General features: G+C 42.9%; 1 protein-coding gene across 6 annotated transcripts in view; it reads left to right on the top strand.

Moving 5' to 3' along the window:
- Positions 1-25,913, top strand: part of disc1 (DISC1 scaffold protein) — a 208,166-nt gene that overhangs the window by 49,351 nt on the left and 132,902 nt on the right. For all 6 annotated transcript variants that reach the window (XR_010016778.1, XR_010016777.1, XR_010016779.1 and 3 more), the window contains exon 9: positions 16,623-16,811. Coding sequence is in view for 2 of the 6 variants with exons in the window: in XM_063039416.1 (XP_062895486.1) it covers positions 16,623-16,811 (189 nt within the window). In the remaining 4 variants the exon portion in view is untranslated. The remainder of the gene's footprint in view (positions 1-16,622; positions 16,812-25,913) is intronic.

Below are 25,913 nucleotides of genomic sequence, written 5' to 3'. Positions count from 1 at the left end.
CGTTGTCTGATTCTCCTCTTCATGATGCGCCATACGTTTTCAATAGGAGATAGATCTGGACTGGCACCAGGCCAGTCAAGCACACGCACTCTGTGTCTACAAAGCCACGCTGTTGTAGCCCGTGCAGAATGTTGTCTGACATTGTCCTGCTGAAATAAGCATGGACGTCCCGGGAAGAGACGTGGCCTTGATGGCAACGTATGTCTCTCTAAAATCCTAATATACGCCTCAGAGTCAATGGTACCTTCACATACATGCAACTCACCCATGCCCTGGGCACTGATGCACCCCCATACCATCACAGATGCTGGCTTTTGCACCTTTCACTGATAACAATCTGGATGGTCGTTTTCATCTTTGGCATGGAGATGCCCATTTTTACGGAAAAGTAGCTGAAATGTGGACTCATCTGACCACAGTACACGGGTCCACAGTCTTTCGGTCCATCTGAGATAAGCTCGGGCCCAGAGAACTCGCTGGTGTTTCTGCATAGAGTTGATGTATGGCTTCCTCCTTGCGTAATACAGTTTCAAGTTGCATTTCTGGATGCAATTGAGTGAGACTGTGTTGAGGGACAATGGTTTTCCGAAGTACTCCCGAGCCCAGGTGGCTATAATTGTCACAGTAGCATGACAGTTTCTTAGGCAGTGCCGCCTGAGGGCTCGAAGATCACGCACATTCATCAGTGGTTTCCGACCTTGCCCTTTACGCACTGAGATGTCTCTGAATTCTCTGAATCTTTTCACAATATTATGTACTGTAGATGTTGAAAGACCTAAATTCTCTGCAATCTTGCATTGAGAAATGTTCCTTTTGAACTGACGAACAATTCTCTCACAAACTTTGGCACAAAGGGGTGAGCCACGACCCATCCTTGCTTGCAAAGACTGAGCCTTTCATGGACACTACTTTTACACCCAGTCATGATACCGCACCTGCTACCAATTAGCCTGCTTAATATGGAGTTTTCCAAACTGGTGTTACTTGAATATTCTGTGCACTTTTCAATCTTATTTTAACTCTGTCCCAACTTTTGTTGAGTGTGTTGCAGCCATCAAATTCTAAATTTGTGTATATTTACAAAATACAATTAAGTTGGTCAGTAAAACTATTGAAAATCTTTTCTTTGTACTTTTGTCAGTTAAATAAAGGTTCACGTGAATTAACGTATCACATATCGTCATATCGTCAAGTCCTGACGAAGGGTCTCGGCCTGAAACGTTGACTGCACCTCTTCCTAGAGATGCTGCCTGGCCTGCTGCGTTCACCAGCAACTTTTATGTGTTTGCTTGAATTTCCAGCATCTGCAGAATTCCTGTTGTTAACATATCACAGATTTTTGTTTTTATTGCATTTTGGAAAATATCCCAACTTTTCTGGAAATAGGGTTTGTAGGAATAATGTATGTACAGTATAGTCGGGAAGATGAAGGCAAAACCAATTTGTGTGTGGGGGGGAAATCGGCACGTAAGTGCATGCGCACATCACGCATGCGCACACAGGTGCCCGCACAAGGCTTCATGGTTATGATAGTCTTTCCTGGGGTCAAGTGTCCTGGGATTTGACTGCTACTTTTGTCCCTTATTTGGGACTGAGAAAGTTGGCAACCCTAACTGTAAAAGACATATTGAGGTGAGTTTAACCCTATTTGAACAACCCCCACCCCCCGGTCAGCCGGTCCACAAGAATATTGTCAATATTAAACCGGGCCGCAGTACAAAAAAGGTTGGGGACCCTTGATTTAGATTGGTAGATACTTTATTGATTCCAAAGGAAATTACAGTGTCACGGTAGTATTACAAGTGCAAAGATATACAAATATTAGAAGAGAAGTAAGAAAGAATCAAATGTAAATTAATTCAAACAGTCTAACAGGAGGGGGTCATCACTTCCTTGGCTATAGGTTGACTCATTATAAAGCCTAATAGACAAGGGTAAGAGTGACCTTTGGAGCAGTGCAGTTGTCTTAATTTGTTACTAAAAGTACACCTCTGTTCAGCCAAGGTGGCATACAAGAAATATTGTCCAGAATTGCCAGGATTTTCTGTAGGGTCCGTTGTTCTTCCACGGCCTCTAGTGAGTCCAGTTTCACTCCTAGCCTTTCTAATCAGTTTATTGAGCCTGGTGGCATCACCCATGTTGTTGCCATTGCCCCAGCACACCACTGCATAGAAGATTGCACTGGCGACCACAGACTGGGGGTAGAAAGTGTGAAGGACCTCAGTCTCCTCAGAAAGTAGAGACGATGCTGACCCATGTTGTACAAAGCCTCAGTGTTGGTGCTCCACTCAAATCAGTCATCCAGGTGCATCCCCAGGTACTTGTAGGTCCTCACCACATCCACATCCTCACCATCAATAGTAACAGGGAACAGTGCAGGATTAGTCTTCCTAAAGTGCAACACTATCTCCTTTGACTTACTTTTAGTGAGATGCAGATGATTCAGGTTGCACCATTCAGGGTCCTCCTCCAGGGCCCTGTATTCATCTTCTTGCCCTCCTTTATATACCCAACTATTGCTGAGTCATCACAGAAGTTCTACAGATGACATGACTCAGTGTTGTATCTAAACCTCAAGGTATACAGAGTAAACAGGAAGGGACCCAATACAGCCCCCCCTGTGGGGTCCCAGTGCTGCTTACAGCCATGTCTGACACACAGCTCTAAAGCTGCACAAACTGGTCTACCAGTTAGGTAGTCCATTATCCAGATGATACAAGGGAATTGCCAACCTGCATTGGAATAGAGCCTTTCCCCCAGCAATGAGGGCTGTATGGCATAAAGCACTTGAGAAATCAAAAAACATGATTCTCACAGTGCCTCCCGGCTTATCCAAATGGGAGTAGGCTCTGTTCAGCAGGTAGATGCTGAATAAAGTATATTTTTGGAAGAGGAAGTCCTTGAGCCTACATTAAGACCATAAGATATAGAAACATAGAAAATAGGTGCAGGAGTAGGCCATTCGGCCCTTTGAGCCTGCACCACCATTCAGTATGATCATGGCTGATCATCCAACTCAGAACCCTGTACCTGCCTTCTCTCCATACCCCCTGATCCCTTTAGCCACAAGGGCCATATCTAACTCCCTCATATAGCCAATGAACTGGCCTCAACTGTTTCCTGTGGTAGAGAATTCCACAGATTCACCACTCTGTGTGAAGAAGTTTTTCCTAATCTCAGTCCTAAAAGGCTTCCCCTTTATCCTCAAACTGTGACCCCTTGTTCTGGACTTCCCCAACATCAGGAACATTCTTCCTGCATCTAGCCTGTCCAATCCCTTTAGGATTTTATATGTTTCGATAAGATTCCCCCTCAATCTTCTAAATTCCAACGTGTATAAGCCTAGTCGATCTAGTCTTTCATCATATGGAAGTCCTGCCATCCCAGGAATCAATCTGGTGAACCTTCTTTGTACTCCCTCTATGGCAAGAATGTCTTTCCTCAGATTAGGGGACCAAAACTGCACACAATACTCCAGGTGTGGTCTCACCAAGGTCTTCTACAACTGCAGTAGAACCTCCCTGCTCCTGTACTCGAATCCTCTTGCTATGAATGCCAGCATACCATTCGCCTTTTTCACCACCTGCTGTACCTGCATGCCCACTTTCATTGACTGGTGTATAATGACACCCAGGTCTCGTTGCACCTCCCCTTTTCCTAATCGGCCACCATTCAGATAATAATCTGTTTTCCTGTTTTTGCCACCAAAGTGGATAACCTCACATTTATCCACATTAAATTGCATCTGCCATGAATTTGCTCACTCACCTAACCGATCCAAGTCACCCTGCATCCTCTTAGCATCCTCCTCACAGCTAACACTGCCGCCCAGTTTCGTGTCATCCGCAAACTCGGAGATGCTGCATTTAATTCCCTCATCTAAGTCGTTAATATGTATTGTAAACTACTGGGGTCCCAGCACTGAGCCTTGTGGTACCCCACTAGTCACTGCCTGCCATTCTGAAAAGGTCCCGTTTATTCCCACTCTTTGCTTCCTGTCTGCCAACCAATTCTCTATCCACATCAATACCATACCCCCAATACCGTGTGCTTTAAGTTTGCACACTAATCTCCTGTGTGGGACCTTTTCAAAAGCCTTTTGAAAATCCAAATATACCACATTCACTGGTTCTCCCCTATTCACTCTACTAGTTACATCCTCAAAAAATACTATGATATTTGTCAGACATGATTTTCCTTTCACAAATCCATGCTGACTTTGTCCGATGATTTCACCGCTTTCCAAATGTGCTGTTATCACATCTTTGATAACTGACTCCAGCATTTTCCCCACCACCGATGTTAGGCTAACCGGTCTATAATTCCCCAGTTTCTCTCCCTCCTTTTTTAAAAAGCGGGGTTACATTTGCCACCCTCCAATTCTCAGGAACTAGTCTAGAATCTTAAGAGTTTTGAAAAATTATCACTAATGCATCCACTATTTCTTGGGCTACTTCCTTAAGCACTCTGGGATGCAGACCATCTGGCCCTGGGGATTTATCTGCCTTTAATCCCTTCAATTTACCTAACACCACTTCCCTACTAATATGTATTTCCCTCAGTTCCTCCATCTCACTCGACCCTCTGTCCCCTACTATTTCCGGAAGATTATTTATGTCCTCCTTAGTGAAGACAGAACCAAAGTAGTTATTCATTTGGTCTGCCATGTCCTTGTTCCCCATAATCAATTCACCTGTTTCTGACTGTAAGGGACCTACATTTGTCTTAACCAATCTTTTTCTTTTCACATATCTATAAAAGCTAAAAGCTTTTACAGTTGGTTTTTATGTTCCCTTCCAGTTTTCTCTCATAATCTTTTTTCCCTTTCCTGATTAAGCCCTTTGTCCTCCTCTGCTGGACTCTGAATTTCTCTCAGTCCTCAGGTGAGCCAGTTTTTCTGGCTAATTTATATGTTTCTTCTTTGGAGTTGATACTATCCCTAATTTCCCTTGTCAGCCACGGGTGCACTACCTTCCCTGATTTATTCTTTTCCCAAACTGGGATGAACGATTGTTGTAGTTTATCCATGCGATCTTTAAATTCTTGCCATTGCATATCCACTGTCAATCCTTTAAGTATCATTTGCCAGTCTATCTTAGCTAATTCATGTCTCATACATTTGAATTTACCCTTCTTTAAGTTCAGAACCTTTGTTTCTGAATTAACTATGTCACTCTCCATCTTAATAAAGAATTCCACCATATTATGGTCACTCTTACCCAAGGGGCCTCTCATGACAAGATTGCTAATTAACCCTTCCTCATTGCTCAATACCCAGTCTAGGAGTCTGTAGGAGCAGAAGTAGGCCATTTGGCCCATTGAGTCTGCTCCGCCATTCAGTTATAGGCTGATCCAATTCTTCCAGTTATCCCCACTCCCCTGCCATCTCCCCATACCCTTTGATGTCCTGGCTAATCAAGAACCTATCTATCTTTGTCTTAAATGCACCCAGTGACTTGCCTGACATAGCTGCTCGTGGTAATAAATTCCACAGATTTACCACGCTCTGACTAAAGTAATTTCTCCACATCTCTGTTCTAAATGGACATCCTTCAGTCTTGTCCTGAACTCCCCTACCATGGGAAATAACTTTGCCATATCTAATCTGTTCGGGCCTTTTTGGAATGTTTCTATGAGATACCCCCTCATTCTTCTGAACTCCAGGGAATACAACTCAAGAGATGTCAGATGTTCCTCAGACGGTAACCCTTTCATTCCTGGAATCATTCTCGTGAATCTTCTCTGAACCCTCTCCAATGTCAGTATATCCTTTCTAAAATAAGGTGTCCAAAACTGCACACAATATTCCAAGTATGGTCTCAGGAGTGCCTTTCAGAGCCTCAACATCACATCCCTGCTCCTATATTTTATACCTCCAGAAATGAATGCCAGCATTGCATTTGTCTTCTTCACCACCGACTCAACCTAGAGGTTAACCTTTAGGGTATCTTGCACAAGGACTCCCAAGTCCCTTTGCATCTCTGCATTTTGAATTCTCTCCCCATCTAAATAATAGTCTGCCCGTTTACTTCTTCCACCAAAGTGCATGACCATACACTTTCCAACATTGTATTTCATTTGCCACTTCTTTGCCCATTCCCCTAAACTATCTAAGTCTCTCTGCAGGCTCTCTGTTTCCTCAACACCACCCGCTCCTCCACCTATCTTTGTATCATTGGCAAAATTAGCCACAAATCCCTTAATACCGTAGTCCAAATCATTAACATACATTGTAAAAAGTTGTGGTCCCAACACTGACCCCTGTGAAACTCCACTGGTAACCAGCAGCCAGCCAGAATAGGATTCCTTTATTCCCACTCTCTGTTTTCTGCCAGTCAGCCAATGCTCCACCCGTGCTAGTAACTCCCCTGTAATTTCATGAGCTCTTATCTTGCTAAGCAGACTCATGTGTTGCACCTTGTCAAAGACCTTTTGAAATTCCAAGTACACCACATCTACTGCATCTCCTTTGTCTACCCTGCTTGTAATTTCCTCAAAAGATTGCAGTAGGTTAGTCAGGCAAGATTTTCCTTTCAGGAAACCATGCTGGCTTTGGCCTATCTTGTCATGTGCCTCCAGGTACTCCATAATCTCATCCCTAACAATTGATTCCAAAAACTTTCCAACCACTGATGTCGGGCTAACAGGTCTATAGTTTCCTTTCTGCTGCCTCCCACCCTTCTTAAATAGCGGAGTAACATTTGCAATTTTCCAGTCATCCAGTACAATGCCAGAATCTGTTGATTCTTGAAAGATCATTGTTATTGCCTGTGCAATCTCTCCGGCTACTTCCTTCAGAACCTGAGGGTGCATTCCATCAGGTCCAGGAGATTTATCCACCCTTAGGCCGTTAGACATCCTGAGCAACTTCTCAGTCGTAATTTTCACTGCACATGCTTCACTTCCATGACTCCCTTGAATGTCTGGTATACAGGTGTCCCCTGCTTTTTGAACGTTCGCTTTATGAAACCTCACTGTTACGAAAGATCTACATTAGTACCTTGTTTTTGCTTTCAGATGCTGTTTTCACTGTTATGAAAAGAATTCAGCGTGCGATAAAAAGCGGCGCGCACCCCGAGCAGCCGCTCTCCCCGGATTCGGAACGGCATTCTCGCCAGCATTACTTTAACACGAGCCTGTGAGCAGTCGTTTGCAAGATGAGTTCTATGGTGTCGGAAAAGCCTGAAAGAGCTCGTAAGGGTGTTACACTTAACGTAAAACTAGACATAATTAAGTGTTTCGATTGTGGACAAAGTGAGTTTGGCTTGTGGAAGCTGATGAAGATGATGTTGAAGACATTTTCGCATCCCATGACCAAGAACTGACAGATGAGGAGCTGATGCAATTGAAAGAGGAAAGGATAACAATTGAAACAGAATGAGTAATGATAAAGTACGACTTTAATTTTGAAAGGGTACGTAGGTTTAGGGGATATTTGCAAGATTCTTTGAGTCCTTACAAAGAACTGTATGATAGAAAAATGCGCGAGGCTCAGCAGTGAAGCAAGCCTTCCACATCAGCCACAGCAGACGACGAACCTCGACCTTCGACATCGAGGCGGGCAGTCATAGGAGATGAGCTGCCTGCTCTAATGCAGGGGTCCCCAACCTTTTTTGCACTGTGGACCGGTTTAATACTGACAATATTCTTGCAGACCGGCCAGCGTGGGGTGGGGGTGGGGGGGGGGCTGTGGTAGGGTTCAAGAGTAGCAGTCAAATACGTTGTGTTTACCCCAGAAAGACTACAATGACCATGAAGCCTTGAGTGGGCACCTGTGTAGTGTACCTGACGATTTTTTTCTAAAAATTATTTTTGGCGATTCTGTTCGGGGGGGGGCGGCTGTTAATCATGAACGGAATATAGGTGATAAGTGTCTTAATACAATCAATTTCGTTTCTAAAAGGGTTTTTCCAACGAATTTAATATTAAACACAGTGCATATTTTCCTCGCATGAATATAGTGATAAGTCAATTATCAGGGGAGGACAGGGGCTTGAAGTAAGTGTTGAATGAACTTCCAGCAGAAGTGGTAGAGGCAGGTTCGATATTATCATTTAAAGAAAAATTGGATAGGTATATGGACAGGAAAGGAATGGAGGGTTATGGGCTGAGTGTCGGTCGGTGGGACTAGGTGAGAGTAGCGTTTGGCACGGACTAGCAGGGCAGAGATGGCCCGTTTCCGTGCTGTAATTGCTATATGGTTATATAAGTCACTTATAATCAATAGCATCATAACATTTTAAGTAACTTTTGGATATTAAACACACAGCACATATTTTCCCCGTATGAACATAAAAAATCATTGCAACACACCAATATCGTTGAATCAGTGGGAGCCCTGGGCTTGTTTTCCTGCAACGAGACGGTCCTATTGAAGGGTGATGGGAGACAGCGATACTCGAAGGGGGTTCCTTATGTCCAGTCTATTCCGCAATTTAGTTTTCGTTGCACTCATTGCAGAAAACTCCGCTTTGCAGCAAAATGTTGGAAATGGAAGCAACGTTTTCAGTGCTTTCGTGGCTACCTCACGATATTTAGCCTTGACTTTGATCCAGAATGCCAACAGAGATGTTATGTCAAACATACTTTTCAGCCCGCCGTCATTTGCAAGCTCGAGGAGTTGGTCTCCTTCCCACACTGACATGGATGACGCGCGGGTAATGACCGCGCGTGTGTTCAAGCTCAACAGTGACCGTGACAGGGAATGAGGAAAGGTGCAGCTGACTCATATCGCCAAATCATATCATTTCCTTGCGACCCAGTAGCGCATGCTTTGCGGCCTGGTACTGGTCCGCAGCCCGGTGGTTGGGGACCGCTGCTCTAATGGAAATAGACGATGAGATGACACCCCAGTGTCCCACCACCCCAACACCCAGGCCGCGGACTGATACTGTACCGATTCGCGGAGAATGCAGCAGTAGCTGGGAGGCACACAGCACATCTTCAAGAAAAAAGCCGAAATAAACATGCTAATTAATTAGGTGCCACCCCACACGTAATTATCGGCCCAGATCAGAGGCGATGCAATCGGCACTGATCTGGTCCGAAAATTACATGTCAGGCAGCATGTAATTAATTAGCATGCTTATTTCGGCTTTTTGCTTAAAGATGTGCTGGGTGCATCTCGGCTACTGCTGGACCCCTGTGTGCTTCGTGGCAATGTATCAGTTGATGGCCTGGAGGGTGGGGGCCACTGCACCACCCAGCCTGCGACAACTCAGTCTAACGCACCATCGTCAGTGTGCTCGGCGCTGTTTTCCCAGTTCCGGTAAGTGATACTACACTGTACATACATGTTTTACGTGTTATTTGGTACGATTTGGCAGCTTCATAGTTTAAAGGTTACTGGAGAGCGCTTGCTTCATGTTTTTGCCAACAGCGCTTGCGTGAGATTTTCGCTACAGAGATCTGTGCCGGCAATGATTGTGGAAAAGTATTTCCACTTTATATAGGCTGTGTATTTATCATATCATTCCAGCTTTTACTATATGTTACTGTTATTTTAGGTTTTATATGTTATTTGGCATGATTTGGTAGGTTATTTTTGGGTCTGCGAACGCTCACAAAATTTTCCCATGTAAATAAATGGTAATTGCTTCTTTGCTTTCCGACGTTTCGGCTTACGAACCGTTTCATAGGAACGCTCTACCTTCGGATGGCGGGGGAAACCTTATTATGAAAGACCTGCATTAGTTACCTGTTTTCGCTAACAGATGGTGTTTCCACTGTTACGAAAAAAGGCAGCGTGTGCCCTGAGCAGCCAAGCTCCTTCCCCGGAACTGCATTCTCGCCGGCATTGCTTAAACACGTACCTGTGAGCAGCTGTTAGCAAGATGAGTTCTAAGGTGTTGGAAATGCATAAAAGAGCTTGTAAGGGTGTTACACTTAGCGTAAAACTAGATATAATTAAGCGTTTTGATCATGGTGAACGAAGGAAGGACAAAGTGAGATTGGCTTGTGAAAGCTGACGAAGATGATGTTGAAGAGGTTTTGGCATCCCATGACCAAGAACTGATAGATGAAGAGTTGATGCAATTGGAAGAGGAAAGGATAACAATCAAAACTAAATGCAGTAGTGAACGGAGTGAAAGTGAAGCAACTGCGTGAGATTTTCGCTGCAATAATTGCAGAAAAGTACGACTTTAATTTTGAAAGGGTACGTTGATTTAGGGCATATTTGCAAGATGGTTTGAGTGCTTGCAAAGAACTGTATGATAGAAAAATGCACGAGGCTAAGCAGTCAAGTATACTGTCGTTTTTCAAGCCTTCCACATCAGCCACAGCAGACGATGAACCTCGACCTTCGACATCGAGGCAGGCAGAGATAGAAGATGATCTGCCTGCCCTGATGGAAACAGACGACGATGAGATAACACCTCAGTGTCCCACCACCCCAGTGGTCCCAACCTCCGGGCCACGGACCGATACATTGCCGCGAAGCATGCAGTGGTGCAGCAGAAGCTGGGACGCACCCAGTACATCTTTTAAAAAAAAAAGCCAAAATAAACAAACTAATTAATTAGGTGCCACCCGGCACGTAAATGTCGGCCCAGATCAGAGGCGATTGCCGATTGCGTTGCCTCTGATCTGGGCCGACATTTACATGCAAGGTGGCACCTAATTAATTAGCTTGTTCATTTTGGCTTTTTTCTTAAAGATGTGCTGGGTACATCCCGGCTACCGCTGCATTCTCCGTGGATCAGTATCAGTTCGCTGCCTGGAGGTTAGGGATCACTGCACCACCCCAACCTCTGACGACTCAGCCTAACACACCATTACCTGTGTGCTCAGCGCTGTCTTCCCAATTCCGGTAATTGATACTACACTGTACATACATTATTTCTACTTTATACAGGCTGTGTATTTTTATGTGTTATTTGGTATGATTTGACAGCTTCATAGCTTAAGGGTTACTGGAGAGAGTGTTTCTGCCGAAAGCGCTTGCGTGAGATTTTCGCTACGGAGAACAGTGTGGCAATGATTGTAGAAAAGTATTTCTACTTTATATAAGCCGTGTATTTATCATATCATTCCTGCTTTTACTATATGTTACTGTTATTTTAGGTTTTATGTGTTATTTGGCATGATTTGGTAGGTTATTTTTTGGGTCTGTGAACGCTCACAAATTTTTCCCATATAAATAAATGGTAATTGCTCCTTCACTTTATGACATTCCGGCTTCCGAACCATTTTATAGGAACGCTGTAGCTTCGGATGGTGGGGGAAACCTGTACTGCACGTCTTTCACTGTGAAGACTGATGCAAAATATGCATTCAATTCCCCTGCCATCTCTGTGTCTCTCATTACAATATCTCCAGCGTCACTTTCTGTTGGTCCTATATCTACCCTCAACTCTCTTTTACCCTTTCTATAGTTAAAAAAGCTTTCAGTATCTTCTTTGATATTCGTCGCCAGCTTCTCTCATAATTCATCTTTTCCTTCCTAATGACCTTCTTAGTTTCCTTCTGCAGGTTTTTAAAAGCTTCCCATTCCTCTATCTTCCCACTAGCTTTTGCTTCCTTCTATGTCCTCTCTTATGCTTTTACTTTGGCTCTGACTTTACTTGTCAGCTATGGTAGTGTCCCTCTTCCATCTGAAAATTTCTTCTTATTTGGAATATACCTGTCTTGCACTTTCCTCAGTTTTTGCAGAAACTCCAGCCATTGCTGCTCTGCTGTCCTTCCTGCTAGTATCCCTTTCTAGTCAACCTTGGCCAGTTCCCCTCTCATGCCATTTTAATTTCTTTTATTCTACTGAAATACCGACAAATTGGAATTTAGTTTCTCCTTCTCAAATTCCTAAGTGAACTCGATCATATTGTGATCACTGTTCCCTAAGGGTTCCTTAACCTTAAGCTCGCTTATCACCTCCGGGTCATTGCACAGCACCCAAATCACCAGAACCAATCCCCTAGTGGGCTCAACAACAAGCTGTTCTGAAAAGCTATCCTTTAGACATTCTACAGTTTCTCTCTCTCGAGATCCATTACTGGCCTGGTTTTCCCAATCCACTTTCATGTTAAAATCCCCAACAATTATCATGACATTGTCCTTCTGACATGTCTTTTCTATCTCCTGCTGTAATTTGTAATCCACATCCCGGCTGCTGTTTGGAGGCCCGTGTTCTTTGCATTAGACAAGGATGATGTTATCAGCCGAGGTATGACTTGTATCTTGATAGTAGGGTGATGATAGTCAATCAGGAAAATTACTTAAATGCAACATACCTGGTCTTCTCAGTGTACTTGACAGGTTCATTGGGGTGAATCTTAATGTCCCAAAATGGGTGTGGTTCAGCAGAGCCTAAAATTAAAGGTTAATAATGCAGAATATAATCTATTCTTAATACTTTTCACATGTTCTGCATTGAGGTCGGTGACCACTGGTGTGACTCAGGGATCTGTTCTGGGACCTCTTCTCTTCATGATTTTTATAAATGATTTGGATGAGGAAGTGGAGGGATGGGTTAGTAAATTTGCTGATGACACAAAGATTGGAGGTGTTGTGGATAGTGTGGAGGGCTGTCAGAGGTTACAACGGGACATCGATAGGATGCAAAACTGGGCTGAGAGGTGTCAGATGGAGTTCAACCCAAATAAGTGTAAGGTGGTTAATTTTGGTAGGTCAAATATGATGGCAGAATGTGGTATTAATGGTAAGACTCTTGGCAGTGTGGAGGATCAGAGGGATCTTGGGGTCCGAGTCCATAGGACCCTCAAAACTGCTGCGCAGGTTGACTGTGTGGTTAAGAAGGCATACGGTGCATTGGTCTTCATCAACCGTGGGATTGAGTTTAAGAGCCGAGAGGTAATGTTACAGCTTTATCGGACCCTGGTCAGTCCCCACTTGGAGCACTGTGCTCAGTTCTGGTCAGCTCACTACAGGAAGGATGTGGAAACCATAGAAAGGGTGCAGAGGAGATTTACAAGGATATTGCCTGGATTGGGGAGCATGCCTTATGAGAGTAGGTTGAGTGAACTTGGCCTTTTCTCCTTGGAGCAGCAGAGGATGAGAGGTGACCTGATAGAGGTGTGTAAGATGATGAGAGGAATTGATTGTGTGGATAGTCACAGGCTTTTTCCCAGGGCTGAAATGGCTAACATGAGTGGGCACAGTTTTAAGGTGCTTGAAAGTAGGTACGGAGGAGACATACCTGCGCAGTTTTTTTACGCAGAGGGTGGTGAGTGCGTGGAATGGGCTGCCGGCGACGGTGGTGGAGGTGGATACGATAGGGTGTTTTAAGAGACTCCTGGATAGATACATGGAGCTGAGAAAAATAGAGGGCTATGGGTAACCTTAGGTAATTTCTAAGTAAGTACATGTTTGGCATAGCATTGTGTGCCGAAGGCTCTGTACTGTGCTGTAAGTTTCTTTGTTTCTAAATTTTAAATAAATTGTGGGAAAGGGATGAGTGACCACTGCCAATCTCAGATTTAAAATTTAAATTTATATTGGTTGGATTTCCCAGGTCTTGATAAGCTTATTAGGTTTTTTTCCCAAAATTTTTTATTTTTATTTGGATAAGGTATTCACAAGTAATACACAACTTTTTTTTACATATATAACCTTTTCCATTTTTTATGTGAGTAAATCTATATTAATTTGTACATTCACAAGCGCACATTGAGATAATATAGAAAATAATTAGGCACTCAAATAGATGTTTATGTGCAATTGTAATTCCACTGTATTAAACTAAACCATGATTATAGTTGTTATAAAAAATATTAATAATAGTGGTTGAATACTAATTTCCATGTTTCTCTTCTGGCCCATTTCTTTCTGGTCCAAAATTTCCCCAGATCTTTTCTTTACTTGTGATAAGCTTATTAGGTCTAAGATGTGCTGAACCAATAAAGTAATTGATCTGCTGCAAGTACGAGCTCTTTACTCTGGCCAGCAAGCTCGTCAGTAAACTCCCATGTTTCCCCATGCACTTCTTCTTCTACCAGTGAATACCTATTTCCAATAACTTCTGGTTAACCTCTTGACCTCTAATAGTTTTGACTCATCTTACCAAATATCTTTCCTTAGCTGCAGACTCCGGAATGTTAGTCAGGTTGCCTTCAGGTGAGTCAAATCTGCAAAAAAGATGAGTGTAATGATCTCAGACCCAGAATTAGGCTTATTATCACTAACGTGTGTTGTGAAATTTGTTGTTTTTGTGGCAACAAGACATAAAAATCACTGTTATAGTAATAAAATAAGACAAATAAATCGTGCAAAAGAGAAATAGTGAGGTAATGTTTGTAGGTTTGTGGACTGTTCAGAAGTCTGATAGTGGAGGGGAAGAAACTGCCCCTAGAATGTTGAATGTGGGTCTTCAGGCTCTGGTGGTAGTAATGAAAAAAGGGCATGTTCCAGATGGTGAAGTCCGTAATGATGGAAACCACCTTCTTGAGGCGTCATCTTATGAAGATGTCTTTGATGGTGGGGAGGTTTGGACTCCTGATGAAAATGGCTGAGAGTACGACCCTTTGCACCCTCTTGTAAGTCCATAAGAATTAGGCCATCTGGCCCATCGAGTCTGCTCCACCATTCCATCATGTCTGATCCTTTTTTTTCTATGTCCTCCTCAACCCCAGTTCCCGACCTTCTCCCCGTAACCTTTGATGCCATATCCATTTAAGAACCTATCAATCTCAATCTCTGCCTTAAATACACCCACTGACCTGGCCTCCACAGCTGCATGTGGCAACAACTTACGCAAATTCACCACCCTTTGGCTAAAGAAATTTCTCCGCATCTCTGTTTTGAAAGGGCACCCCTCTATCCTGAGCTGTGCCCTCTTGTCCTAGACTCTCCCACCATAGGAAAGAACCTTTCCACATCTACTCTGTCAAGACCTTTCAATATTCGAAAGATTTCAATGAGATCCCCCCTCATCCTTCTGAATTTCAGTGAGTACAGACCGAGAGCCATCAAACGTTCCTCGTATGATAACCCTTTCATTCCTGGAATCATCCTTGTGAACCTCCTGTAGACCCTCTCTAATGTCAACACATCTGTTCTAAGATGAGGGGCCCAAAATTGTTCACGATACTCAAGGTGAGGCCTCACCAGTGCCTTATAAAGCCTCAGTATCATATCCTTGCTCCCGTATTCTAGACCTCTTGAAATGAATGCTAACATGGCATTTGCCTTCCTCACCACTGACTCAACCGGCAAGTTAATCTTCAGGGTGCTTTGCCAGAGGACTCCCAAGTCCCTCTGCATTTCAGATTTCTGGATTTTCTCCCCATTTAGGAGAATGGACAAGAAAGTGGCAAATGAAATACAATGTTGGAAAATGCATGGTCATGCACTTTGATGGTAGAAATAAATTTTCCAGACGTGGAGAAAATCCAGGAATCTGTCTTAAGTCCTTTCTCATCCTACCTGTTTCCTCAACACTACCTGCCACTTCACCAATCTTCATATCATCTGCAAACTTGGCAACAAACCCATCTATTCCATCATCTAAATCATTTATATACAGCATAAAAGAAGTGGTCCCAACACTGACCCCCACAGAACACCACTAGTCACTGGCAGCCAACCAGAAAAGGATCCTTTTATTCTCTCTTGCTGCCTCCTACCAATCAGCCAATGCTCTAACCACATTAGTAACTTTCTTGTAATACCATGGGCTCTTAACTTGGTAAGCAGCCTCATGTGTGGCACCTTGTCAAAGGCCTTCTAAAAGTCCTAATATACAACATCCACTGCATCCCCTTTATCTATCCTACTTGTACTCTCAAAGAACACCAACAGGTTAGTCAGGCAGGATTTTCCTTGAAGGACACCATGCTGACTTTGTACTATCCCAACTACTGAGGTCAGGCTAGCTGGTCTATAATTTCATTTCTGCTGCCTTCCTCCTTTTTTATAGAGTGGAGTGACATTTGCAATTTTCCAGTCCTCTGGTACCATGCTAAAATCCAATGATTTTTGAAAGATCATTTCTAATGCCACCACAATCTCTAACACTACCTCTTTCAGAACCTTTTGGTGCAGTTTCTCTTGTCTGAGTGACTTGTGTCCCTTTAGGTCTTTCAGCTTTTTGAGCACCTTCTGTCTTGTAACAGTAACTGCACCTACTTCTCTTCCTTCACACACTACAACATCAGGCATACTGCTAGTGTCTTCCACAGTGAAGACTGACACAAAATACGCATTTAGTTCATCAGGCATCTCCTTGCCCCCCGTTATTTCTCCTGCCTCATTTTATGGTGGTTCTATATCCACTCTCATTTCTCTTTTATTTTTAACATGCTTGGAAAAATTACTATCCACTTTGATATTATTTGCTAGCTTGCTTTCATATTTCATCTTTTCCCTTCTAATGCTTTTTTTAGTTGCTCTTTGTACATTTTTAAAAACTTCCCAATCCTCTATCTTCCCACTAATTTTTGCTTTGCATTGGAGCCTTCTCCTAGTATTGCAGCCAGTCAGAATGCTCTCCATGGTGCATTGCACACTTCTGGTTATCCTGGCCTCAAAACAATCTTTTCGGCTCTGAAACATTGCACGAACTTGCATTTGGAATAAAGTATACTAATATATCATCGTCAATTGGAAGATAGTTTTGTTTCTTGAGTTTAATTATTAACACTGAATTCTGGGTGCTTTCGTTTCTGCAGGCAATGAATTTTCAACTGCAAAGGATTGTGCTGAGGAGATTAAATGTTTGACATCTGATAAAGGTAGACTTGAAGAAATTATCAGCAACTTGCAGTGTTTAATTATTAGAAATGGTCAGCAGCTGGAGGCTATCAAGGATGATTACAACAAATTGAAAACTGAACTGGAACAGGAAGAAAGGCTCTTTGGTAAGTTCCAATTGCTTTTTGATAGCAATTTTCCAGTTGCTTATTTTTAAACTTCTGTAATTGGAACATATAAATAAAGAGGTATAAAATGTGGTTACATATTTCTTCTCAATATAAACCATTTATAAATGCAGCTGCTTTTAAAACCTTTGCAACAATTTTCAGCAAAGAAACAAGAAGTCACAAATTACTGGGCCAAATACATGCTTTGCAGCAGAATATTTTGTTAAAATTCATTGGTATAATTATAGGAGAATTTTCATTCTTTAGATCTCTGAAATGCTAGGTACAATGTGTTTACCTTCTCTGGAAGTGGCTAGATGAGAACACAAGACGAACTGTTGTTCTTCTGGTTATACTGTAGGTGTAATGGCAGTTATTTTATTCTGTTTTCATTTGAATGGAACACTCTAATGAAATAGGTGTGCATATGTGTTGAGCTGTTAAAATGGATTAGTAAATATCCTACCATTCATTTGTATTGCTTTGCCCTGCTTGTACCTCTCTTCCCATCATCCTAATGTGCTACTTTAGAATTCAGTTTGGAGAAGTCTGAGATAATGCACCTGAGAAGGGTAAAACAAGATGAAAAAGTGTAAAAATGGTAGAAAAAATGTAGAAAAACAGAGATCTTGTACTGAATATCCATAAATTCTTGAAAATACTAGTAGGTAAGAAGGCATTTGGGATATAGAGGTAAGTGTGGCAGACTGACCCGTACCTTGCTGAGGTCAAGTAGCAGGTCTCTGACACCTCTCAGTTACTCCTTGAAAAGGACCCCATTCTGAACCAACAGCCCACTGTTTCCTGCACCATCATTAACATCACCATCTCTGGAGATCTCCCATCCACTGCCACCAAGTTCATAGTTGCCTTACTCTGCACTGCTTGTTTCTACCTCCTTTCCAAGACCCACAAACCTGACTAGGCCCATTGTCACTGCCTGCTGCTGCCCCATTGAATTTGTGTCCACATATCTTGGCTGTATTTTGTCCCCTCCAGATGAGATGCTTTCCACCTACATCCTCAAAACTTCACATGCTCTTGATCTCCTCAACAACTTTCAATTCCCTGGCCCTGACCATGTTGTTTTCATCATGGATGTCCAGCCCCTATACACTTCAATACCCTATCAAGAAAACCTTAAAGCTCTCTACTTCTTGCTTGACATAAGACCCAACCAATAAGATCCACCATCAACCTCCTCTGTCTGGCAGAACTGCTCATCCTCAGCAATTTCTCCTTTGGCTGCTCACAGTTCATCCAAACTCAAGGGATAGCCATGAGCACCTGCATGGGCTTCAGCAATGTCTGCCTTTTCGTTGGCCATGTGAACTAATCTATGTTCAAAGCTTTCCCTGGTAATATTCCCCATCTCTTCCTGTGCTCCATTGGTGACTGGATTGATGCTGCTTCATGCACCCATGTGGAGCTCATCGATTTCATCGTTTGCCTCCAACTTCCACCCTGCCCCTTAATTTCACTTGACCCATTTCTGACACCTCTCTCCCCTTTTTCAACCTCTCTGTCTCCATTTCTGGAGACATGCTTTCTACTGACATCTTCTGTAAATCTACCAATTTCCAATGCTATCTTGACTATAACTCTTTTCACCCTGTCTCCTGTAAAAATGCTATTCCCTTTTCTGAGTTCCTGCTCTGTTGCATCTGTTCCTAGGAAGAAGCTTTTCTTTCCAGGACATTAGAGATGTCCTCCCTCTTCAAATTACAAGGTTTCCCTTCCTCCAGCATTGATACTGCCCTCACTTGCAACTCCTTCATTTCTCAGACATCAGAGTTCACCTTATCTTCCTGCTCCCCTAACAGGAGTAGAGTTTCTCTTGTCCTTAACTACCACCCCATGAGTCTCAGCATCTGACATATTATTCTCCTGTCATCTTCAATGCGATCCTACTGCCAAACACATCTTTACTTCCTTACCCCCCCCCCTCCACTTTCTGTGGGGTTGCTCCCTTCATGAATCCCTTGTCCAGTTGCCCCTCTCCACTAATCTCCCACCTGGCACATATCCCTGCAAGTGACAGAAATGCTGCCGCTGCCCATTCATGTCCTCTCTCAGCTCCATTCAGTCCTTCCAGGTGAGGCCACACTTCACCTGCAAATCTGCTGGGTAGTCTATTGTTTCCGGCGCTCCTGATGTGGCCTCTGCTACATTGGTGAGACCTGACATAAATTGGAGGACCGTTTTGATGAGCACCTCCACTTTATTGGCCGAAAGCAGAATTTCATGGTGCCAACCCCTATCCCCATTAATTCCTATCCCCATTCCCGTTTGGACATGTTGGTCCATGGCATGCTCTTCTGCTGCGATAAAGCCACTTTCAGGGTGGAGAAGCAACACCTCATATTCCGTTTAGTTTGCCTCCAACCTGATGGCAGGAACATCAATTTCTCTTTCCAGTACCTTTTTACAATTCCCTTTTCCTTTACCCTTCTTCCCTTTTCTTCTATTTCCTACTCTTGTCTCTTAGCTCTTTTCCTCACCTGCCTACCACCTCTGCCATATAGCCATATAATACCATATAATAATTACAGCACGGGAACAGGCCACCTCGGCCCTTCTAGTCTGTGCCGAACTCTTACTCTCACCTAGTCCCACCGACCTGCACTCAACCCATAACCCTCCATTCCTTTCCTGTCCATATAGCTATCCAATTTAACTTCAAATGACAATATCGAACCTGCCTCAACATCAAACCTGCCGGTGCCCTTCTTCTTCCTTTTCTCCCATGGTCCACTTGTCTCTTCTATCAGATTCCTTCTTCTCCGGCCTTTACCTTTCTCACCCACCTGACTTCATATATTACCTTTTAGCTTTCCAGTCCTGATGAAGGGACTCAATCCAAAACGTCGACTGTTTACTCATTTCCATGGATGCTGCCTGACCTGCTGAGTTCCTCCAGCATTTTTTGTATGTTGCATTTGGGATATGTCCTCATTGTCTAAGGCTTAGAAGAAGAGAGGAATTATGACTGTACAATGTATAGTTTAAGAAGGATGTGAAGTGATTGGTGAGAACACAAAGGAGAATTATGAGCATATTGGGGCCAGAGAATTATCGTTATGAGTTCTGACCAGTTCTGTTGGATGTATTTTCTTTGAAACAGAGAAGACTGAAAGTAGATTTAATCGAGTTCAAAGTAAATTAATTATTAAGTATGAAGCGGGCAGCAGAGTGAGTGGTAGCAGAGTGAAAGGGCTTTGGCTCAAGTGAGCGGAGGCCGAGGAGGAGCTTGCTCGCAGTGAGGCCCATACCACCCCGTAGGCAGTCGGCAACGTTCCACGTCCACATTTCAAAAGTTGAGGCAACGTATTGGGTAGGTCATGACAGCTGTGATTGGCCCTGTGGTTTGTTCATCCTGCAGCATGTGGGAAATCAGGGATACTTCCAGTGTCCCTGATGACTATGTGTGCAGGAAATGTGTCCAGCTGCAGCTTCTGGTAGACCGCACTGAGCGGCTGGAGCTGCGATTGGATTCATATACTGGAGCATCTGCGATGCTGAGAAAGTCGTGAATAGCACGTTCAGTGAGTTTTCCACACCACAGGTAAAGGCTACACAGGCAGAAAGGGAATGGGTGGCCACTAGACAGCGTAGCAGTGGGCAGGTAGCGCAGGAGTCCCCTGAGGTCATCTCCCTCCTAAACAGCTATACTGTTTTGGATACTGACGTCTCATCAGGGAAAGGCAGCAGCAGCCGAGTTCATGGCACCATGGGTGGCTCTGCGGCACAAGAGGGAAGGAAAAGGAGTGGGAGAACTATAGTGATAGGGGATTCGATTGTAAGGGGAATACATAGGCATTTCTACGGCCGCAAACGAGACTCCAGGAGGGTAAGTTGCCTCCATGGTGCAAGGGTCAAGGATGTCTCTGAGCGGCTGCAGGACATTCTGGAGTGGGAGGGTGAACAGCCAGTGGTCTTGGTGCACACAGGTACCAATGATATAGGTAAAAAACAGGATGATGTCCTACAAGGTGAATTTAGGGAGTTAGGAGATAAACTAAAAAGTAGGACCACAAAGGTAATAATCTCTGGGTTACTACCAGTTCCACGTGCTAGTCAGAGTAGAAATAGGAGGCTATATCAGATGTATACGTGGCTTGAAAAATGGTGCAAAGGGGAGGGATTCAAATTTCTGGGGCATTGGAACCAGTTCTGGGGGAGGTGGGACCAATACAACAGGACGGTCTGCACCTGGCCTTGACTGGAAACAATGTCCGAGGGGGAGCGTTTGCTACTGTTGTTCAGGAGGATTTAAACTAATGTGGCAGGGGGATGGAAACAAGTGCAGAGAGACAGAGGGGTGTAAAATGAGGGTAGAAGTAAGAAGTAGGAAGGTGAAAAGTAAAGGTGGCAGGCAGGCAAATCCAGGGCAAAAATCAAAAAGGGCCACTTTTCAACATAATTGTATAAGGGCTAAGAGTGTTGTAAAAACAAGCCTGAAGACTTTGTGTGTCAAGGCAAGGAGCATTCGTAACAAGGTGGATGAATTGAATGTGCAGATAGTTATTAATGAATATGATATAGTTGGGATCACAGAGACATGGCTCCAGGGTGACCAAGGATGGGAGCTCAACATTCAGGAGTATTCAATATTCAGGAGGGATAGATATGAAAGAAAAGAAGGTGGGGTAGCGTTGCTGGTTAGAGAGGAGATTAATGCAATAGGAAGGAAGGACATTAGCCTGGAGGATGTGGAATCGATATGGGTAGAGCTGCATAACACTAAGGGGCAGAAAATGCTGGTGGGAGTTGTGTACAGGCCACCTAACAGTAGTAGTGAGGTTGGGGATGGCATTAAACAGGAAATTAGAAATGCGTGCAATAAAGGAACAGCAGTTATAATGGGTGACTTCAATCTATATATAGATTGGGTGAGCCAAATTGGTAAGGGTGCTGAGGAAGAGGATTTCTTGGAATGTATGCGGGATGTTTTTCTGAACCAACATGTCGAGGAACCAACTAGCGAGCAGGCCATTCTAGACTGGGTATTGAGCAATGAGGAAGGGTTAGTTAGCAATCTTGTCGTGCAAGGCCCCTTGGGTAAGAGTGACCATAATATGGTGGAATTCTTCACTAAGATGGAGAGTGACATTTAATCAGAAACGAAGGTTCTGAACTTAAAGAAGGGTAACTTTGAAGGTATGAGATGTGAATTAGCTAAGGTAGACTGGCAAATGATACTTAAAGGGTTGACGGTGGATATGCAATGGCAAGCATTTAAAGATCGCATGGATGAACTACAACAATTGTTCATCCCAGTTTGGCAAAAGAATAAACCAGGGAAGGTAATGCACCAGTGGCTGACAAGGGAAATTAGGGATAGTATCAATTCCAAAGAAGAAACATACAAATTAGCCAGAAAAAGCAGCACACCTGAGGACTGGGAGAAATTCAGAGTCCAGCAGAGGAGGACAAAGGGCTTAATTAGGAAAGGGAAAAAAGATTATGAGAGAAAGCTGGCAGGGAACATAAAAACTGACTGTAAAAGCTTTTACAGATATGTGAAAAGAAAAAAGATTGGTTAATACAAATGTAGGTCCCTTACAGTCAGAAACAGGTGAATTGATTATGGGGAACAAGGACATGGCAGACCAATTGAATAACTACTTTGGTTCTGTCTTCACGAAGGAGGACATAAATAATCTTCCGGAAATAGTAGGGGACCGAGGGTCTAGTGAGATGGAGGAACTGAGGGAAATACTTGTTAGTAGGGAAGTGGTGTTAGGTAAATTGAAGGGATTAAAGGCAGATAACTCCCCAGGGCCAGATGGTCTGCATCCTAGAGTACTTAAGGAAGTAGCCCAAGAAATAGTGGATGCGTTAGTGATAATTTTTCAAAACTCTTTAGATTCTGGATTAGTTCCTGAGAATTGGAGGGTGGCTAATATAACCCCGCTTTTTAAAAAAGGAGTGAGGGAGAAACCAAAGAACTATAGACTGGTTAGCCTGACATCAGTGGTGGGGAAAATGCTAGAGTCAGTTATCAAAGATGTGATAACAGCACATCTGGAAAGCGGTAAAATCATCGGACAAAGTCAGCAAGGATTTGTTAAAGGAAAATCATGTCTGATGAATCTTAGAATTTTTTGAGGATGTAACTAGTAGCGTGGATAGGGGAGAATCAGTGGATGTGGTATATTTGGATTTTCAAAAGGCTTTTGACAAGGTCCCACACAGGAGATTAGTGTGCAAACTTAAAGCACACGGTATTGGGGGTATGGTATTGATGTGGATAGAGAATTGGTTGGCAGACAGGAAGCAAAGAGTGGGAATAAACAGGACCTTTTCAGAATTGCAGGCAGTGACTAGTGGGGTACCGCAAGGCTCAGTGCTGGGGCCCCAGTTGTTTACAATATATATTAATGATTTAGATGAGGGAATTAAATGCAGCATCTCCAAGTTTGCGGATGACACGAAGCTGGGCAGCAGTGTTCGCTGTGAGGAGGATGCAGGGTGACTTGGATAGGTTAGGTGAGTGAGCAAATTCATGGCAGATGCAATTTAATGTGGATAAATGTGAGATTATCCACTTTGGTGGCAAGAACAGGAAAACAGATTATTATCTGAATGGTGGCCGATTAGGAAAAGGAGAGGTGCAATGAGACCTGGGTGTCATTGCACACCAGTTATTGAAAGTGGGCATGGAGGTACAGCAGGCGGTGAAAAAGGCGAATGGTATGCTGGCATTCATAGCAAGAGGATTTGAGTACAGGAGCAGGGAGGTTCTACTGCAGTTGTACAAGGCCTTGGTGAGATCACACCTGGAGTTTTGTGTGCAGTTTTGGTCCCCTAATCTGAGGAAAGACATTCTTGCCATAGAGGGAGTACAAAGAAGGTTCACCAGATTGATTCCTGGGATGGCAGGACTTTCATATGATGAAAGACTGGATCGACTAGGCTTATACTCCCTGGAATTTAGAAGATTGAGGGGGAATCTTATTGAAATATATAAGATTCTAAAGGGATTGGACAGGCTAGATGAAGGAAGATTGTTCCCAATGTTGGGGAAGTCCAGAATGAGGAGTCACAGTTTAAGAATAAAGAGGAAGCCTTTTAGGACCGAGATGAGGAAAAACTTCTTCACACAGAGAATGGTGAATCTGTGGAATTCTCTGCCACAGGAAACAGTTGAGGCCAGTTCATTGGCTATATTTAAGAGGGAATTAGATATGGCCCTTGTGGCTAAAGGGATCAGTGGGTATGGAGAGAAGGCAGGTATAGGGTTCTGAGTTGGATGATCAGCCATGATCATACTGAATGGCGGTGCAGGCTCAAATGGCCTACTCCTGCACCTATTTTCTATGTTTCTATGTTACTATATACTACCTTAAGATTCATTTTTTGCAGGCATTTACAAGAAAAAAGAAATACATTAGAATTCTATGAGAAACACTTCATATGCAGACAAAAACTGAAAAAAAATCAATGTGCTAAAGACAAACTACAAATAAAAGCAACACTGAGAATGAGATACTTCGGTCATTTGAAGAACACGAAGTGGAAAGTGAAAATAACTCAAATAGCTTACATAGAAACATAGGAATCTACAGCACATTATAGGCCCTTTCGCCCACAATGTTGTGCCAACTATGTAACCTACTCTAGAAACTGCCAAGAATTTCCCTACATCATAGCCCTCTATTTTTCTAAGCTCCATGTACCTCTCTAAGAGTCTTAGAAGATCCTATTATATCGTCTCTACTACCATTGCTGGTAGTGCATTCCAAACACCACCATTCTCTGTGTGCAAAACTTATCTGTGACTTCCCCTTGTACCTATTTCAAAGCACCTTATGCCCACTTATGTTAGCCATTTCAGCCCTGGGAAAAAGCCTCTGGCTAGCCACACAATCAATGCCTCTCATCATCTTATACACCTCTATCAGGTCACCTTATGCACCTTAATCTACCAGCTTATGCACGATTTTAAACACAAATATTGTGATCAATTTGTAGATGCAAAGAAAACATTCATGTGATTTTAAATTTGAACAGAAAGAGTGTATTCACAAACACGAATACTATTCCAAATGATCTATTAAATTAGAAGTAGATTTCAGCAAACTAAAAAACATTCTTGCTCATTACCAACTTTGAAATCATGGGAAATTCCGATATCGCAAAAAAAATTAAAATCTAACTTTTAAATCTGTAGTTAGTGTTGATCATAATGGAATGCCATTGTAGGATTATACATTCAAAGCAGTTCTGTAGTAATTTCTAGAAACAAGCCTTAAGTCTATTTTGTCAGCGCTTTTATCAGTTAATGAAAAATGTATTTCAGAAAAAAACATGTATGGGACAGGTTCTTAGTTCTGTAATCAGCTATAATTGTTAACATGTGTTAAGTAAAAGAACCAGGGCATACTTGCCACTAGCCAGTTACTCCAAATGGAATTGCTAACATCCTCCTTGTGTGTCATTTTGTCTCTGAAAGAGGCAGGAATGCATTGAAATATAGAAGTCAGAGTTCAGGTGATGGGGCATTGGATTTGGCGCTGAGCCACATTCTTGTTCCTAACCTTGTACCTTGATTAGAAAGTTAAATGGTTTGTTTATTTTTTCTATATTTTACTTTGCCTTTAATTAATTTTTACTATTGAAGATGTTTTTAAAATAAAATTTATCTTCATCGATTTGTGTTTCATAATCAGTTAAATATACTTAAACTGTTCTAAATGCCTATGATTATAGAACGTTATAGCACAGTGCAGGCCCTTTGGCCCACAATATTGTGCCGACCTTTGAACCTACTCTAAGATCAATCTCACCTTCCCTCCCCATAGCTCTTCATTTTTCAATCATCCGTGTGTCTTTCCAAGAGTTTCCTAAATGTTCTTGATGTTTCTACCTCTGCTGCTACTCCTGGCAGGGTATTCTACCTACTCACAACTTTCTGCATTAAAAAGAAACTTACCCCTGACATCCCCACCCCCCATACTTTCCTCCAATCACCTTAAATTATACCGCCTTTTATTAGACATTTCAGCCTTGGGGAAGAAAGGTGCTGGATATCCACTCAATCTGTGCCTTTTATCATCTGGTACTACTCTATCAAGTCATACCTTGCTCTGGTCA

The sequence above is a fragment of the Mobula hypostoma genome, chromosome 2, assembly GCF_963921235.1.
Source record: "Mobula hypostoma chromosome 2, sMobHyp1.1, whole genome shotgun sequence".
Lineage (NCBI taxonomy): Eukaryota > Metazoa > Chordata > Chondrichthyes > Myliobatiformes > Myliobatidae > Mobula > Mobula hypostoma.
This window is presented reverse-complemented; position numbering and strand designations above follow the sequence as displayed.